The 16,872-nt window shown below is 40.2% G+C and overlaps 1 protein-coding gene across 1 annotated transcript in view; it reads right to left on the bottom strand.

Moving 5' to 3' along the window:
- LOC126356102 (odorant receptor 43a-like) overlaps positions 1-1,586 on the bottom strand; it is a 142,091-nt gene extending 140,505 nt beyond the window's left edge. Inside the window, exon 1 of the mRNA XM_050006838.1 lies at positions 1,344-1,586. Within this exon, the coding sequence (XP_049862795.1) occupies positions 1,344-1,586 (243 nt within the window). The remainder of the gene's footprint in view (positions 1-1,343) is intronic.
- Positions 1,587-16,872: the final 15,286 nt, after the last annotated feature.

The raw sequence follows: 16,872 nt of genomic DNA, 5'->3' as shown, positions 1-16,872 counted from the left end.
ATTTTAAATTCGGCCTCTGTAATAAGTAAATATTTTAAGATTATTTTCATTATCTCCAGTTCTAAGTTCTAGCTACCTACCATTTCAAATGCGTTGGAACTGTACAAGATGGTTCCTTCTTTCTTAGCTCAGTGTAGGAATGGAATGAGATAAAAGACAGCTAATATAGGTACGAAGTAACCTTCGCCGTGCGCTCTTCCGAGTATATGTATAGATGCGGAAGTAGCTAATCCTGTATCAAATTTAAAAATTACAATACACTTAACTAAACTGGTTATTTGACTGAACCGTTTCGACAGAATGACAGCATCTACCAGACGAAAAACTTAAATGCATACTTCTGGCAGGTAATGGCGTTTTGCCGTAAGTACCCGTAGACACAGAAGACTAGAAGCTTTGGTGGGAACATATTATTTTAATTACATTTATCTCTCTCTCTCTCTCTCTCTCTCTCTCTCTCTCTCTCTCTCTCTCTCCGTGTGTGTGTGTGTGTGTGTGTGTGTGTGTGTGTGTGTGTGTGTTTGTGTGTGTGTGTGTGTGTGTGTAGTGCCGTAAGTTTATGGAATTAAGATCAGCTGCTGAATAAACTGCTTTTTCATTTCCAGTCAAATTGTAAAACATGTATATACGTATAACTTTCAGACCACTGACAATGTTTTAAATTTATGAAACAAGTTCCCAAGTTGTCATAAAAAAAATTCATTAGGTAGCTGTACTGACAGTGTCAGTATTAATATACAGTACAGGGTAACTTTCCGAAGTGTACTGAAAACTAAAGGACGTACAAATAAGTATGACGTACCGTTGTGCACGAAAATTAGTATGATATTTACAGAGCTATCCTTATATTTCTAACTGCAAACATTAAGAACATCAAGTTAATCATACAAAAAATGGTCAAGAAATGAAGAATTCATTGAGCTACTTGCTATAAACAGATCACATTACTGACAAACCCACAATAAGTTACAGCAGTGATCAGAGAGAAAAGGGGATCGTAATTTTGGAAAAAACTACTTCCTCCGGGATCTCTTGTAGTGTTACTTTGTGAGTGTTGTTGTGCGACTGTGGCACAGTTTTATGTGTTTATCCATCATGTATTATTCTGGGATTTCCACGCAGCTGCCTGTTCTGGACACAGGAGGCATTCAAATTCTGTTCCCCGAGTCAGAATATATTTCACGTTATTTATTGACTAAATCGTTGGCTAAACAAAACAATGAAAGAGGAACTACCGTTAGCTAATTATTTGTTAGTACTGTACAAGCTGTAAAGTCAGCCCGTATGTCACCGTATATGGAAATAATAACTACATACAACAGATAATGGACTGTAATGTATACCTTGCATAAAAATCCAACGCAGATAGAAACGACGAGGCAGCAAAGTGTGAGCTGCTCCAGTTCCTGTGGAGGGTCCGCGGACAGCTTGAGAGTCACACACAGCACGAGAAATGCGATGCAGATGAGCGTCATAGCGGAGCGCAGTCGGCTGAGGAAGCTGGAGCCCCGGCCTTGCGGCTGCCAAAGGCCCATGAGCCACCGAATGGTGCATCCAGGGACCACCAGCGGCTCGCTGTGCTCCATGCGGGCTCCTGCTGTGGAAAGCGTAGTCTTGAAACCCACTGTGCCAACATGGGAACCATGAGAACTCACCCTCGTCATTCATGTTGACTAGGTCTGATGTGATAGAAGAAGAAACAGGAGTCGATTTATAAGAGATACGGGATCCAGTACTAGAATCGGAATTTAAAAGAGCTTTGGAGGACTTACGGTCAAATAAGACAGAAGGGATAGATAACATTCCATCAGAATTTCTAAAATCATTAGGGGAAGTGGCAACAAAACGACTATTCACGTTGGTGTGTAGAATATATGAGTCTGGCGACATACCATCTGACTTTCGGAAAAATATCATCCACACAATTCCGAAGACGGCAAGAGCTGACAAGTGCGAGAATTATCGCACAATCAACTTAACAGCTCATGCATCGAAGCTGCTTACAAGAATAATATACAGAAGAATGGAAAACAAAATTGAGAATGCGCTAGGTGACGATCAGTTTGGCTTTAGGAACAGTAAAGGCACGAGAGAGGCAGTTCTGACGTTACGGCTAATAATGGAAGCAAGGCTAAAGAAAAATCAAGACACGTTCATGGGATTTGTCGACCTGGAAAAAGCGTCCGACAATATAAAATGGTGCAAGCTGTTCGAGATTCAGCAAAAAAGTAGGGGTAAGCTATAGGGAGAGACGGGTCATATACAATATGTACAACAACCAAGAGGGAATAATAAGAGTGGACGATCAAGAACGAAGTGCTTGTATTAAGAAGGGTGTAAGACAAGGCTGTAGCCTTTCGCCCCTACTCTTCAATCTGTACATCGAGGAAGCAATGATGGAAATAAAAGAAAGGTTCAGGAGTGGAATTAAAATACAAGGTGAAAGGATATCAATGATACGATTCGCTGATGACATTGCTATCCTGAGTGAAAGTGAAGAAGAATTAAATGATCTGCTGAACGGAGACTCGCTATGGCAAAAAAAAAAAAAAGCATTTCTGGCCAAGAGAAGTCTACTAATATCAAATATCGGCCTTAATTTGAGGAAGAAATTTCTGAGGATATACGTCTGAAGTACAGCATTGTATGGTAGTGAAACATGGATTCTGGGAAAACCGGAACAGAAGAGAATCGAAGCATTTGAGATGTGGTGCTATAGACGAATGTTGAAAATTATGGTGGACTGATAAGGTAAGGAATGAGGAGGTTCTACGCAGAATCGGAGAGGAAAGAAATATGTGGAAAACACTGATAAGGAGAAGGGACAGGATGATAGGACTTCTGCCAAGACATGAGGGAATGACTTCCATGGTACTAGAGGGAGCTGTAGAGAACAAAAACTGTAGAGGAAGACAGAGATTGGAATACGTCAAGCAAATAATTGAAAACGTAGGTTGCAAGTGCTACTCTGAGATGAAGAGGTTAGCACAGGAAAGGAATTCGTGGCGGGCCGCATCAAACCAGTCAGTAGACTGACGACAAAAAAAGAAGGACTTCCACGTATCTAAATTTTTGTTGTTGTGGTCTTCAGTCCAAATGTCCATCAACTCCACCCAGTGCAAGCCTCTTCATCACCGAGTAACTACTGGAACCTACATAGGAAGACGGAACTCTAAACCAGAAAATCGAGTTTGGACTTTTTACGCATGGTTACACATTTCATATGATCGCTAGTAATCAAGGACTACGAAACTGAGCGAGTAAGCATGTAATTTCATAACCGCGAGATTTGGGGATCTAACTCGCTGCTTGCACCTTTTTTTTTTTTTTTTATTCCCGAGTAACTCTCACAACCGATATGCGTGGTACACTGCGAAATTGTGTAATAATCGAGAAACATTTGCGAATGTAGACCATTTCGTTTTGCAGTGGATACTTAGAAAAAACCATGAACATAGAAAGACTCGGCGTTCATTACAAGTGCGGTAAGTCACAATACTCATTTTGAACATGGCTCCACTTCGGCAGCTATGCATGCAAGAGCTTCAATGGACTAGAAGTGAGAGCCAATCAGTTGTAGAATACAGGTTTATTAAACCTTGACCATGGTTTCGACGGTTTTAAAACCGTCTTCTTCAGAAGATATTATACATAGAACCGCATTATCTATAGCCAATGAGGATGTCATTGACTCTGTCTTGTACATGTCATTCACTTAATTAACATCTAAAATAAATCATATATAAAAGTAATTTCCATTTACTGTAGACAAACCCCTACAGTAGATGGCTACTACTTTTATACAATGTATTTTACATGGTAATGAAGTGGATGACAAGTACTAGACACAGTCAACGACTCCCACATTCGCTATAGACAAGGCGATTCTAAGTACGACATCTTCTGGAGAAGATGGTTTTAAAATCGTCGAAACCATCGTCAAGGTTTAACATACCTCTATTTTGCATTCCGGTTAACTGTTACTTATAATCCATGAATACAATAATGATCGTTTCCCACGTTTCTATTCTGATTATCGTCCTGATTCGTGCAGTTCTCCATAGGCTATACATTACACTTGTCACATATGTACAGCAATATAAATAAAAGGATTATACAGATTTGACTGAACGTTCATGTGCATTCTTTTTTATTTCCAATCTCCTTACGAAATTTTTTCTCCTTTACACAGGATAGTGATTGTGAAAATAATAAATGATAATATTGGTAGTTGGCACACTCATGTTAATGACGTGCTAATGAAAAAGAAGAAATGAGGGCAGGGAGATACAATGCATGGATCTCGCACTCATTAAATTAAGCTCTTAACACGCCCGGATGCGGACGTATTCAGTAATACTGACGATACAAAATACTGGGTTAGTCAGGAGGAAAGGTAGAGGGTTTGAAGGGTAATAGTATAAGTGATTCCGAGCAAAAAGCTTCATGTGGATACATGCCCTATTGCGAATGGTTTCCGAGATACAACGTATCTGTAATACTACATTAATTATTTTCTGTGTTATTCAGACATGGTTATTGTTCACATCGTACGACGATAGTATAGAGGAAGCTGAGACGAACAGTTTGATATGGGACACTTGTGTTCCATCAGGTCGGGAAACTACTTCCAGTTGGGCTACAAAGAGTACCTACGCTACAGCGCATGCGCATCGCGCGAGTTTTTCAGTATACTCGCGCTGTCTTTGGGCAAACTATAAGCCCTAGAGAAACGTAAGTCAAGGTTTTTAGGTTGTTTTTTTTTTTTTTTTTTTTTTTTTTTAATGTAATTTTGTACTCCGGCATGTTCTCGCTGGAGGTTGTGGCTCTCGAGTGAGTCAAGAAATCATAGAAAAATGATATTACATGTGTTCTACTTCGGAAACCATTTGAAATATTGCATTTACCAATATGTAGTTTTTTATTCAACATCACTAATGCTATCATCCCTCAGCGCATTAACCTTTCCTTGTGACTCAGCCTGTATATGCACGCGAAAAATCTTCAACCTCGATTTGCTGGGAAAAGGTTGAGAGTTTCGTCTTCCTGTGTACATATGTTGAAGTCGTTGCGACTCCTACACACCCTGTCAATAGAATCAGTTCGGTGAATTCCGTACGGTCCCCTTGTAAGAGTCTTAATGATTGAGCGGTGGCATGCTCGAAAGGATTACCTGCTCTATAATCTCTTTGTCAACTGACTTGTTAGCTTATAAAGATGCAGTACAGCAAAACATAAAAACAATGGTTTCATAGTCGTAGCTTTCTTAGTATACCACAAGGAGCAATAACGTCATGACCATTGCACACGACGATATCAAACGCCTCTAGTGACGTTGCGTCCACCTGACGCGCTAAGGAAAGTATGTAAGCAGAGCAGAGCCAAAAGGGTAAACAGTCTAGCAACGATACGGACAGTGAATGGGGCTACATGTGTTGAAAGACTTCACCTCATCACAGAACGTGGTCATCAGAGGTTTGCACGCTCTGTGAAGAAAGGCGGACAGCACTAGGCGGCTGGAAACATCATCGCCAGTGGGGAAGATTACAGGCGTGATGGTAAACAATGAATAATGCTCTTATATTTTTATCAGTTGTCATGGTGACCTCGATTATTTCCACAGGCCCCATGGAAACCCAGATGAATGTTCTCCATGGCATGATAGTGCCTCCAACAGCCTGCGTCCGTGGCGCGGCTCATGTTTGGAGCAGCCGTTTGGCTGGGTGGGACCGTGACAGGACGCGAGTCTTGATGCTACTGTCCTAACTGCAAACGTAAATAACATAGGAATACGTAACGGTCGTCTTCTGCAGAGTCCCATGTTCAACAATGTGTACTCAGTAGTGTTCGAGAAAACATTTTGCCTGCATCCGCACTGTACCTTGTAGTCAAGTTATCCATATATAGATTTGATTCTTTATAAAGATTTAAAACTCCACAGGGTTGGAGAAATTAAATATGAGGGATTGTAGACTTGCATCATTTTCGTTCAGACTTAACATGGAAGAAGAACGAGTTGCGACGTATCTCGAAGTTGGACACAAAGCCAAAAAGAGGGGAAGAATAGATTACCCGAGCATCTTGCAGGAAGTGTACGAGGTGGACACAGGCGCATATGACAAAATTCCTATGATTATAGGAGTCAGAGAGCGACCGTTTTTTAGGATAGTTAAGTGACAGACAGACAGTACTGGAAGAAATTGTGGCAGAACACGAAAGTAATATATAAATAAGGGTCTGAAAAAATAAAATTAATTGGTTTCACCAGAATTAGGGTTATGAAAAACAAGACAGAAGAGCATCTTGTATGTCTAGAAGATGTGGAAATTCTGAAGTGATACATGTTTTGTATCTCTATGAACAACACGTAGCCACAGGGACGTAGAGGTTAAATATGAGGGATTGTAGACTTTCATCATTTTCTTTCAGAGTAAGAGTTGGACACAAAGCCAAAAATATTGAAGGAAATTATTCTTGTGTAGATCTGAACTTGGAAGCTGGAGTTTTTGAGTTGTTCTATGGAAATTGTAAGTTTACACATCCCCGCTAGGAAACTTTCACATTTTTATGAGATATCTAGATGCATTATTTAGCTACCTCTCAGACAAGAAAACACTGCTAGTAGTTTGTGAAGAGTTCGATGAATATTTCTTAAAAGATTAGGATGGAAAAAATGGAATGGAACCATCTTTTCAACGTTTCAATCAAATTTCATCAATTTTCCAACTCGTGTGCAGCAGGACTGTGGAACACTGATGGATAACATTTTATAAACACTGGCCACGCTGAAATAATCTGTACCTAACAGCTAATCTGCTATCTCATCATGATGCACAATTAATCTAAATAAACAATGTAACATCTTGCTGCCCTGAGGCAGGTTCATACAAAGCAGTGAGTTTATTAATGAGAACAGGATACATTGATTTCAAAGTAATTTAAAAGAGTTGGTAAGGGATGAATTATGTACAGAAAGGGATGCTTATGTCAAATTCAGTTTATTCCATAGCAAATTGGTGTCAATATTTCAAATTACTATCCTAAAAAGTAGCCAAAGGTTCATGGGTCATGGGTAACTAAATGAAAAAAACTTTCATGCAACAGGAAACGGGAAATTTGTACAAGACCACAGTAAGTCAGGATCTGACATCACTTGCATACTACAGCAAATGTAGTATTTCAAGCAAAGTCACTGAAATGTCAACAAGCGTGTACTTCCTGACAGAAATTAATAAAGCACATAATAAAGTTAAAACTAAACGGGACATTATAAAATTCGAAAGAGGGCATCAAATATTGCATGCCATAAATATTATAATATCACCATTAGGTATTTTCGTTTTGTTTATCTTTCCAAAGCGTTCGATTATGTATATCAAGTTACACTCTTAGAAAACTCAGGTTTTATGTAACTGATGGCTTACACACAACTGGTTTGAATTATACTCAACAAGCAGAACGCAAAACATTTTGATGAATAATTCAAACGTCGGAAGGGCAGAAAATTTTAGTGAGAGGTAATAAATCACAATGGGAGTCACAGACTGTTCAATTTTCCTTATATGTGTGAATGACCTCCCACTTAACATTCAACAAACATAACTGCTTTTTGCGTACAATACTATTGTTGTAATAAATCACATTAAAGAGAAAGGTCTGCGACATAAAAATTGTTTGAAATTTATTGAGTGAGTTTTATAGTGTTTTCAACGCTGATTTCGGGAGAAATAGTTAAAAAATTCCATCATGTACAGTTATTTTACAAACTGTTTGTCTAGTTTTAGCTTTTTTTCATATTTCAGCACTCTAGTGAGTTTGAATTTCGGTTTTTAAGACCTGTATAAACCGTTATTTAGCCGGTTTTATACTAGATAAACGTAAAATAAAGAGCAATTAGGAAAAACCAGCAGTACTTTCATGTCAGTGCCTGTCTGTCGCGCTGCCCCTTCCCCCGCCATCACCAAGCAGTGAGTTTCTGTTGTTGTCCTTCAGTTCACAGTACCTCTTCACTCTGTGCTGTTCACGTGTTATTGTTACTAGTGCTGTTTTCTTGTGTTGTGAAGTTGTTTTATGGACAGCGTACTATGGCTTCCACAGGATGTATCAACTCGCCAGGTTGCTTCTGCTACATTTGTAATAATCGTTAAAAAGCAACAAACAAACATTTCCGATTTTGTTGAAAAAGTATATTTCCCCTATTTTGGTATAAAGTTCGGCGATCAAGATAATCCTTGGGCCCCACATAAAGTTTGTTCAGTGTGTGTTGAAGAACTGAGACAATGGTTTCAACGTAAAAAGCAGTTCTTACGTTCTGGAATACCAATGGTTTAGATGGAGCCCAAAAATCATAGTGATAACTGCTATTTTTGTTCTTGCAAAGTATGAGGTTTCAATTTGAAAAACAGAACCGATATTTCTTACCCTAACATTCAATCAGCCACTCGCCTTGTTCCTCGTGGACCTGAAGTACCAGTACCCTCTCCTTCAGATTATTTGGATGATATTGATGATTATGAGCCATTGGCTCTGCAAGGTGAAAGTGGAGAAGACAGAGATTGCTACGATGCTGGCACAACCGATCCCATTCCATTCTCACAATCTGAACTAAACGTTTTAGTTAGAGACCTAGGCCTTCCTAAAGAATCGGCAGAGGTTTTAGGATCCAGATTGAAAGATAAACATATGTTGGCTTCTGGTATATCCTTTTCTTGGTATCGATCGAGGGAAAAGGAGTTTGTATCTTTCTTCTCTCAAGAAGGTGGCCTGGTGTTTTGCAGTGATGTTCCTTGACTTATGGCACGTTTCAGAATAGAATATGATCCTGATGAGTGGAGACTTTTTATTGCTTCTTCAAAAAGAAGCCTTAAAGCGGTACTTCGGCAATAAGTATCCTTCTACACCAGCTGGACACTCTGTTCACTTAAAAGAATGTTACGAAAACCTTGAACTGGTTTTAAGCCAACTCTGCTATTCAGACCACAAATTGACACTATGTGGTGATTTTTAAAGTGATTTCAATATTTCTTGGTCAACAAAATGGCTACAGGTAGTTCCCTTGCTTTATCTGCGAATGGGACAGTAGAGACAAAAAGCAACACTACATTAAAAACCCTTGGTCCCTGAAAGAAACTTTACAGGTAGAGGTTAAAAGGAAAAGTCTTGTGGATCCCAAAAAAGTGTTACTTCCACCACTTCGCATTAAGTTGGGGCTTATTAAACTATTTTTTAAGGCACTGCCAAAAGAAGGCGAGTGTTTCAGATATCTTTGTGGACAGTTTCCTGGTTTATACGAGGGAAAGCTAAAGGAAGGAATCTTTGTCGGACCAGACATTAGAAAACTAATGACAGATCCCAACTTTGTGCACAAAATGGAAACAAAAGGAAAGGCAGCATGAACATCTTTTAAATTAGTTGTTACCGGTTTCCTACAAAACAAAAGAGACCCAAACTATAAGACAAGCGTCGCACACATGCTCGACAACTTTAAGAAGCTGGGCTGTAACATGAGCATTAAAGTACATTTCTCCACTCACATCTTGACTACTTCCCTGCAAGCCTTACTGATGTAAGTGAAGAGCAGGACGAAGGATTCCATCGAGACACCAAAGAAATCGAAAGAAGCTATCAAAGAAGATGGAATGTCAACATGATAGCGGATTACTGCTTGATGATAAAAAGAGATGATCCTCAACGAGTCCAGAGCCGGAAAAGCAATAAAATAAGTTTCGACAGAAGCGAAAGCGTTATTATAAGAACTTATGAGCTTAAAGAGAAATGGAAATGTACTGGAAATGTAGTTTAGAACATGATTTATATAGAAAATAAAATTTTATAACGTTGGAAAAATTTTGATAAATTGCTTAAATTTTGTTATTATACCCAAAAATACTCCCTTTTTGTGATAAAACCTGACATGGTAGGCAAAAAAGGATTGTATTTTTGAAATCAGCGCTGAAAAATACATAAAAGTCAGTTATCAAATTTCAAAAAACTTGCAAAAAATATTTTTTGCAGACCTCTGTTATTAAGTGCTTCTCTGAAAATGGATAACCCTTAAATTTAAAGAAAAACACACTGCATTCCATTCTGAAGAACAAATAGTCATACCAACAGTTGATGTAGCGAATTGGAAATTTGGAAATTTGTCGTAAGGTGTTGTGAGAGCAAACTGCGGAGGTCATCGGTCCCTGAGCACTACTTAATTTAACTTAAACTAACTTACGCTAAGGACAACACACACCCATGCCCGAGGGAGGACTCGAACCTGCGACGGGGGAGCCGCACGGACCGTGACAAGGCAAGCCTAGACCACGCGGGTACCCCGCTTGGCGGTGTAGCAAACGAACGGGAGTCAGTAAACAGGGTACAATGCTCCAAATTTTTGGGTGAACAAATGGATGAAAACTGGAACTGGAAGAGTCATATTACTGGGTTTCTCAAACAATTAAGTGCAGCTACCTTTGCACTTCGTGTAATAGCAACTCTTGGAAACAAACAAATGAACATTCTGACACATTTCTCATATTTCCATTCAATAATGCTTTACGGAATAATTTTCTGTGGTAATTCACCACTTAGAAACGATTTATTTATTGCAAAATTGAGCACTAAGAATAATACGTGGTTTTCAAGTGCAGTAGCCATGTAGGAACCTCTTCTAGGGGTTTAGTATTTTAACTGCACCGTTACAAAACATATATTCGCTAGTGAAATTTGTAATAAACAATACATCACAATTTGAGAAGAACAGGGATGTCCTTGTGTACAATACGAGAGGAGAAAATGACCTTTATCACGCATTATTAAATCTGTCAGTGGCTCAGAAAGTAGTTTACGAAGCATCAACAAAAAATTTACCAAAACATATGTCTCACAGGTAGCAAAGTAAGTTTTAAACCTTACCTGAAATTATTTCTCCTGGACAATTACTTCCATTTACCCTAGGAACCAATAAAAAATCCTTGTTTTTAAAAATATTTGAATGAACAAGACTAAAAATATTATTCTTACAAAATAAAACACATGCAGTCGTCCTTATGATTTTGTTTTATTTTGTTGCAACCAGTTTCAACCCTTCAGTGCGTCATCTTCATGTTGTTGTTGATGTAGTACAGGTTGATATGATCCCTATATACAGGGTGAGTCACCTAACATTACCGCTGGATATATTTCGTAAACCACATCAAATACTGACGAATCGATTCCACAGAAAGAACGTGAGGAGAGGGGCTAGTGTAATTGGTTAGTACAAACCATAAAAAAATGAACGGAAGTTTGTTTTTTAACACAAACCTACTTTTTTTTAATGGAACCCCGTTAGTTTTGTTAGCACATCTGAACATATAATCAAATACGTAATCAGTGCCGTTTGTTGCATTTAAAATGTTGATTACATCCGGAGATATTGTAACCTAAAGTTGACGCTTGAGTACCACTCCTCCGCTGTTCGATCGTGTGTATCGGAGAGCATCGAATTACGTAGGGATCCAAAGGGAACGATGATGGACCTTAGGTACAGAAGAGACTGGAACAGCACATTACGTCCACATGCTAACGCCTTTTTATTGGTCTTTTTCACTGACGCACATGTACATTACCATGAGGGGTGAGGTACACGTACACACGTAGTTTCCGTTTCCAATTACGGAGTGGAATAGAGTGTGTCCCGACATGTCAGGCCAATAGATGTTCAATGTGGTGGCCATCATTTGCTGCACACAATTGCAATCTCTGGCTAATGAATGTCGTACACGCCGCAGTACATCTGGTGTAGTGCCGCCGCAGGCTGCCACAATACGTTGTTTCATATCCTCTGGGGTTGTAGGCACATCACGGTACACATTCTCCTTTAACGTACCTCACAGAAAGAAGTCCAGAGGTGTAAGATCAGGAGAACGGGCTGGCCGATTTATGCGTCCTTCACGTCCTATGAAACGCCCGTCGAACATCCTGTCAAGGGTTAGCCTAGTGTTAATTGCGGAATGTGCAGGTGCACCATCATGCTGATACCACATACGTCGACGCGTTTCCAGCGGGACATTTTCGAGCAACGTTGGCAGATCATTCTGTAGAATCGCGATGTATGTTGCAGCTGTTTGGGCCCCTCCAATGAAGTGAGGACCAATGAGGTGGTCGCCATTGATTCGGCACCATACATTTGCAGTCCACGGTCGCTGTCGCTCTACCTGTCTGAGCCGGCGAGGATTGTCCACGGACCAGTAATGCATGTTCTGTAGATTCACTGCCCCGTGGTTTGTGAAACCCGCTTCATCAGTAAACAGATAGAACTGCAACGCATTCTCTGTTAATGCCCATTGGCAGAATTGCACTCGATGATTAAAGTCATCAACATGTAATTGCTGATGTAGCGACACATGAAACGGGCGAAAGCGGTGACCATGCAGAATGTGCATGACACTACTTTGACTCAGTCCACCGGCTCTCGCAATGTCCCGTGTACTCATGTGTGGGTTCATGGCAACAGCAGCTAACACACCAACTGCACCTGCTTCTCCTGTGACGGGCCTGTTACGGACCCGTTTGCGTGCTACGATCATACCTGTTGCATACAGTTGGCGGTAGATGTTTTCCAATGTGCGGCACGTTGGATGCTCTCTGTCCGGGCACCGTTCTGCATACACCCTGCATACTTCAGCTGCATTTCGTCGACACTCGCGATAGATGAGTATCATCTCCGCCTTTTCAGAGTTCGAATACACCATGGTCACAGTTCCTACAACACTACACTATCACCGACGTCTGGTAACACGGTGTACTACAGTTGGTCTGCGTGCGGAGACGAATGCAGAATAACAATAGCAGCAGGCGCTACATGCGGACACTGCGAAAGCTAGACCAAACCACAACAGTGCACTACAGCCACACTCGTAAACACGGTCGTCATGTCCCTGCAGATGCTGCTCACCGACCGTGGCCCGTGTTTGTTTCAACACGCAACTGAACGTCGGAGGTTTCAAGCGTCAACTTTAGGTTACAATATCTCCGGATGTAAATTAACATTTTACAGCGCAACAAACGGCACTGATCACGTATTTGTTTATAGGTCCAGATATGCTATCAAAACTGACGTGGTTCCATTTTAAAAAACCTAGGTTTGAGTTAAAAAACATACTTCCGTGTATTTTTGTATGGTTTGTATTAAACAATTACACTAGCCCCTCTCCTCACGTTCGGTCTGTGGAATCGGTTCCTCTGTATTTGATGTGGTTTACGAAATATATCGAGCGGTAACGTTAGGTGACTCACCCAGTATATCTCATCATTTGCCAGCATTACTGGATACGCAGCTAATGTGTCAACACTCCAACCATCAACTGCCAACTCATTTTTTCATAATTTACCCAATAACATAAAATGTCTGCAAGTAGAAAAGTAACTTTTAAATCTTACCTAACAACACAGTCTTACCTAACAACCTGAAGATGACGAATTAAAGAGTTGAAACGGGTTGCAACAAAATATAATAAAACCATAAGGGCGGCTGTAGGTGTTTTCATTTTGTCACAACAGTAAACGGTCGTAGAGGTAAAAGAAACATTTAAACATGGCAGTAGTAAAAAAACATAAAAATATGTAACATACTGAACAAAGAACAAGATAAGGACACTCCAGAAGAGTGCTTCTTTCATACACGGAAAGAAATAATCATTCCCATTAATATTCTCGAAGTGCAAGTCACATACAATATCACTAATAGTCGTTGGGGAGCATCCAGTTACATGAAAATAAACGAATAGGGCCTCAGGATATATGCTATAAGCCAATCCTTTCATTTAGTCAATTTGTTCCATAAATTTCTTTTTTCCCTTGATCGATACAGTACCTTCACATTTGTTATTCGATGTTCCAGCTAATATTGAACTTTATTCTGGAGCACCACATTTCAAAAGCTTCGATTTTCTTTTTGTCTGAAACACTCAGCATCTACGTTTTACCTCTACATTAGGCTACACTCCGCAATAAATGTTCAGGTATACTTCCTAACGCGTAGATCAATATCCACCACCAGCAGATTTCTCTTTTCAGAAACTCTTTTCTCGGTGTTATCAGTCTGGGTTCTACATCCTCACTTGTAGTGTTTCGTCTATTATGTCTAATTTCATATCTAATTAGATTAATTCAACCAAATTTGAAATGTGTCAGTGGACTAATACGTCTCATGTGCCAATGTTTCGGATTCTCATGATCGAAATCCGTAGCATGTTTCTACGGTTCGATGAGCAACCGGTAGTGAATGTCTGGGCAATATCAGTGATTGCAAATTCAAGCCACTAGCACATCTCTTAATTTCCCCCTGTCTCGTAGCAACAGCGTATCCTCTTTTGTTGAGCTCTATGAGCTCGACGGAGTCAGATGACAACGGATGGCAAGCTCCAGATACCCACAGGCAGAGTAGGCAGCTTGTTAGAACCAAGCTGTGAGGTAACTCAAGTACTGGGCGACATACGCAGTTGCTGGGTCGTGTATTGTCTGGTTCAAATGGCTCTTAGCACTATGGGACTTAACTTCTGAGGTCATCAGTCCCCCATAACTTTTAAACCTAACTTGCCTAAGGACTTGCCCGAGGCAGGAATCGAACTGGGGACCGTAGCAGCAGTACGGTTCCGGACTGAATGTTTCCTTTACTGCTTGCTCAGTATACAGATTGCATAACATCTGGGAGAAGCTACAACCCTGTCTCACTCCCTTCCCAACCACTGCTTCCCCTTCATGTCCCTGTACTCTTATAACTGCCATCTAGTTTCTGTACAAATTGTAAATAGCCTTTCGTTCCCTGTACTTTACACCTACCACCTTCAGAATTTGAAAGAACGTATTCCAGTCAACATTGTCAAAAGTTTTCTCTAAGTCTACAAATGCTAGAAACGTAGGTTTGCCTTTTCTTAATCTTTTTTCTAAGATAAGTGGTAGGGTCAGTATTGCCTCACGTGTTTCAACATTTCTACGGAATCCAAACTGATCTTCCCCAAGGTCGGCTTCTACTAGTTTTTCCATTCGTCTGTAAAGAATTCGTGTTATTATTTTGCAGCAATAGCTTATTACACTGATAGTTCGGTAATTGTCGCATATGTCAACATCTTCTTTCTTTGGGATTGGAATTATTACATTCTTCTTGAAGTCTGAGGGTATTTCGCCTGTCTCATACATCTTGCTCACCAGATGGTAAAGTTTCGTCAGGACTGGCTCTCCCAAGGCTGTCACTAGCCCTAACGGGCCTTGCTTCGACTTAGGTCTTTCAGTGCTCTGTCAAACTCTTCACGCAATATCATATCTCCCATTTCATCTCCATCTACATTCTCTTCCATTTCTATAATATTGTCCTTAAGAACATTGCCCTTGTATAGACCCTCTATAAACTCTTTCCACCTTTGGGCTTTCCCTTCTTTGCTTAGAAACGTGTTTCCATCTGAGCTCTTGATATTCATGCAAATGGTGCTCTTGTCTCCAAACATCTCTTTAATTTTCCTGTAGGCAGTATCTGTCTTACCGCTAGTGAGATAAGCCTCTACATCCTTACATTTGTCCTCTAGCCATGCCTGCTTCGCCATTTTGCACTTCCTATCGATCTCAATTTTGAGGCGTTTCTATTCCATTTTGCCTGCTTCATTTACTGCATTTTTATATTTTCTCCTTTCATCAGTCAAATTCAATATCTCTTCTGTTACCCAAGGATTTCTTAGCCGTCCTCTTTTTACGTACTTTATCCTCTGCTACCTTCACTATTTCGTCTCTCAAAGCTACCTATTCTTCTTCTACATCCCTAATGCTCTCCATGAAGCTCTCCACAACCTCTGGTTCTTTCAGTTTACCCAGGTCCCATATCCTCAAATTTCCACTTTTTTGCAGTTTCTTCAATTTTAATCTACAGTTCATAACCAATAGATTGTGGTCAGAGTCCACATCTGCCCGTGGAAAAGTCTTACAATTTCAAACCTGGTTTCTGAATTTCTGTCTTACCATTATATAATCTGTCTGAAGCCTGTCAGTATCTCCAGGCTTCTTCCATGTATACAACCTTCTTTTACCTTCTTTTATGATTCTTGCACCAAGTGTTAACTATGATTAAGTTATGCTCTGTGCCAAATTCTACAAGACGGCTTCCTCTTTCATTTCTTTAGCCCCAATCCATATTCACCTACTACGTTTCCTTCTCTCTCTTTTCCTACTATCGAATTCCAGTCACCCCTGACTGTTAAATTTTCGTCTCCCTCCACAGTCTGAATAATTTCTTTTATCTCATCGTACATTTCATCAATCTCTTCGTCATCTGCGGAGCTAGTTGGTATATAAACTTGTACTACTGTGGTAGGCATGCCTTTCGTAACTATCTTGGCCACAGTAATGTGTTCACTATGCTGTCTGTAGGAGCTTACCTGCATTCCTATTTTTCTATTCATAATTAAACCTATCACTTGGGGCCACAACGATTCTTCTGAGACACGATGCATTACCCCTACTTCATTTTGTATTTATAACCCTGTATTCACCTGACCTGAAGTCTTGTTCCTCCTGCCACCGAACTTCACTAATTCCCACTATATCTAACTTTAACCTATCCATTTCCCTGCCCGATTAAGGGATCTGATATTCCACGCTCCGATCCGTAGAACGCCGGTTTTCTTTCTCCTGATAACGACGTCCTCTTGAGTAGTCCCCGCCCGGAGATCCGAATGGGGGACTATTTTAACTCCGGAATATTTTACCCAAGAGGATGCCATCATCATTTAACCATACAGTAAAGCTGCATGCCCTCGGGAAAAATTACGGTTGTAGTTTCCCCTTGCTTTCAGCCGTTCACAGTACCAGCACAGCAAGGCCGTTTTGGTTAGTGTTACAAGGCCACATCAGTCA

The sequence above is a fragment of the Schistocerca gregaria genome, chromosome 1 (assembly GCF_023897955.1).
Source record: "Schistocerca gregaria isolate iqSchGreg1 chromosome 1, iqSchGreg1.2, whole genome shotgun sequence".
In the NCBI taxonomy this organism is placed as follows: domain Eukaryota; kingdom Metazoa; phylum Arthropoda; class Insecta; order Orthoptera; family Acrididae; genus Schistocerca; species Schistocerca gregaria.
Note: the sequence above shows the minus strand (reverse complement) of the source record. Positions and strands in the feature narration are given on the sequence as shown.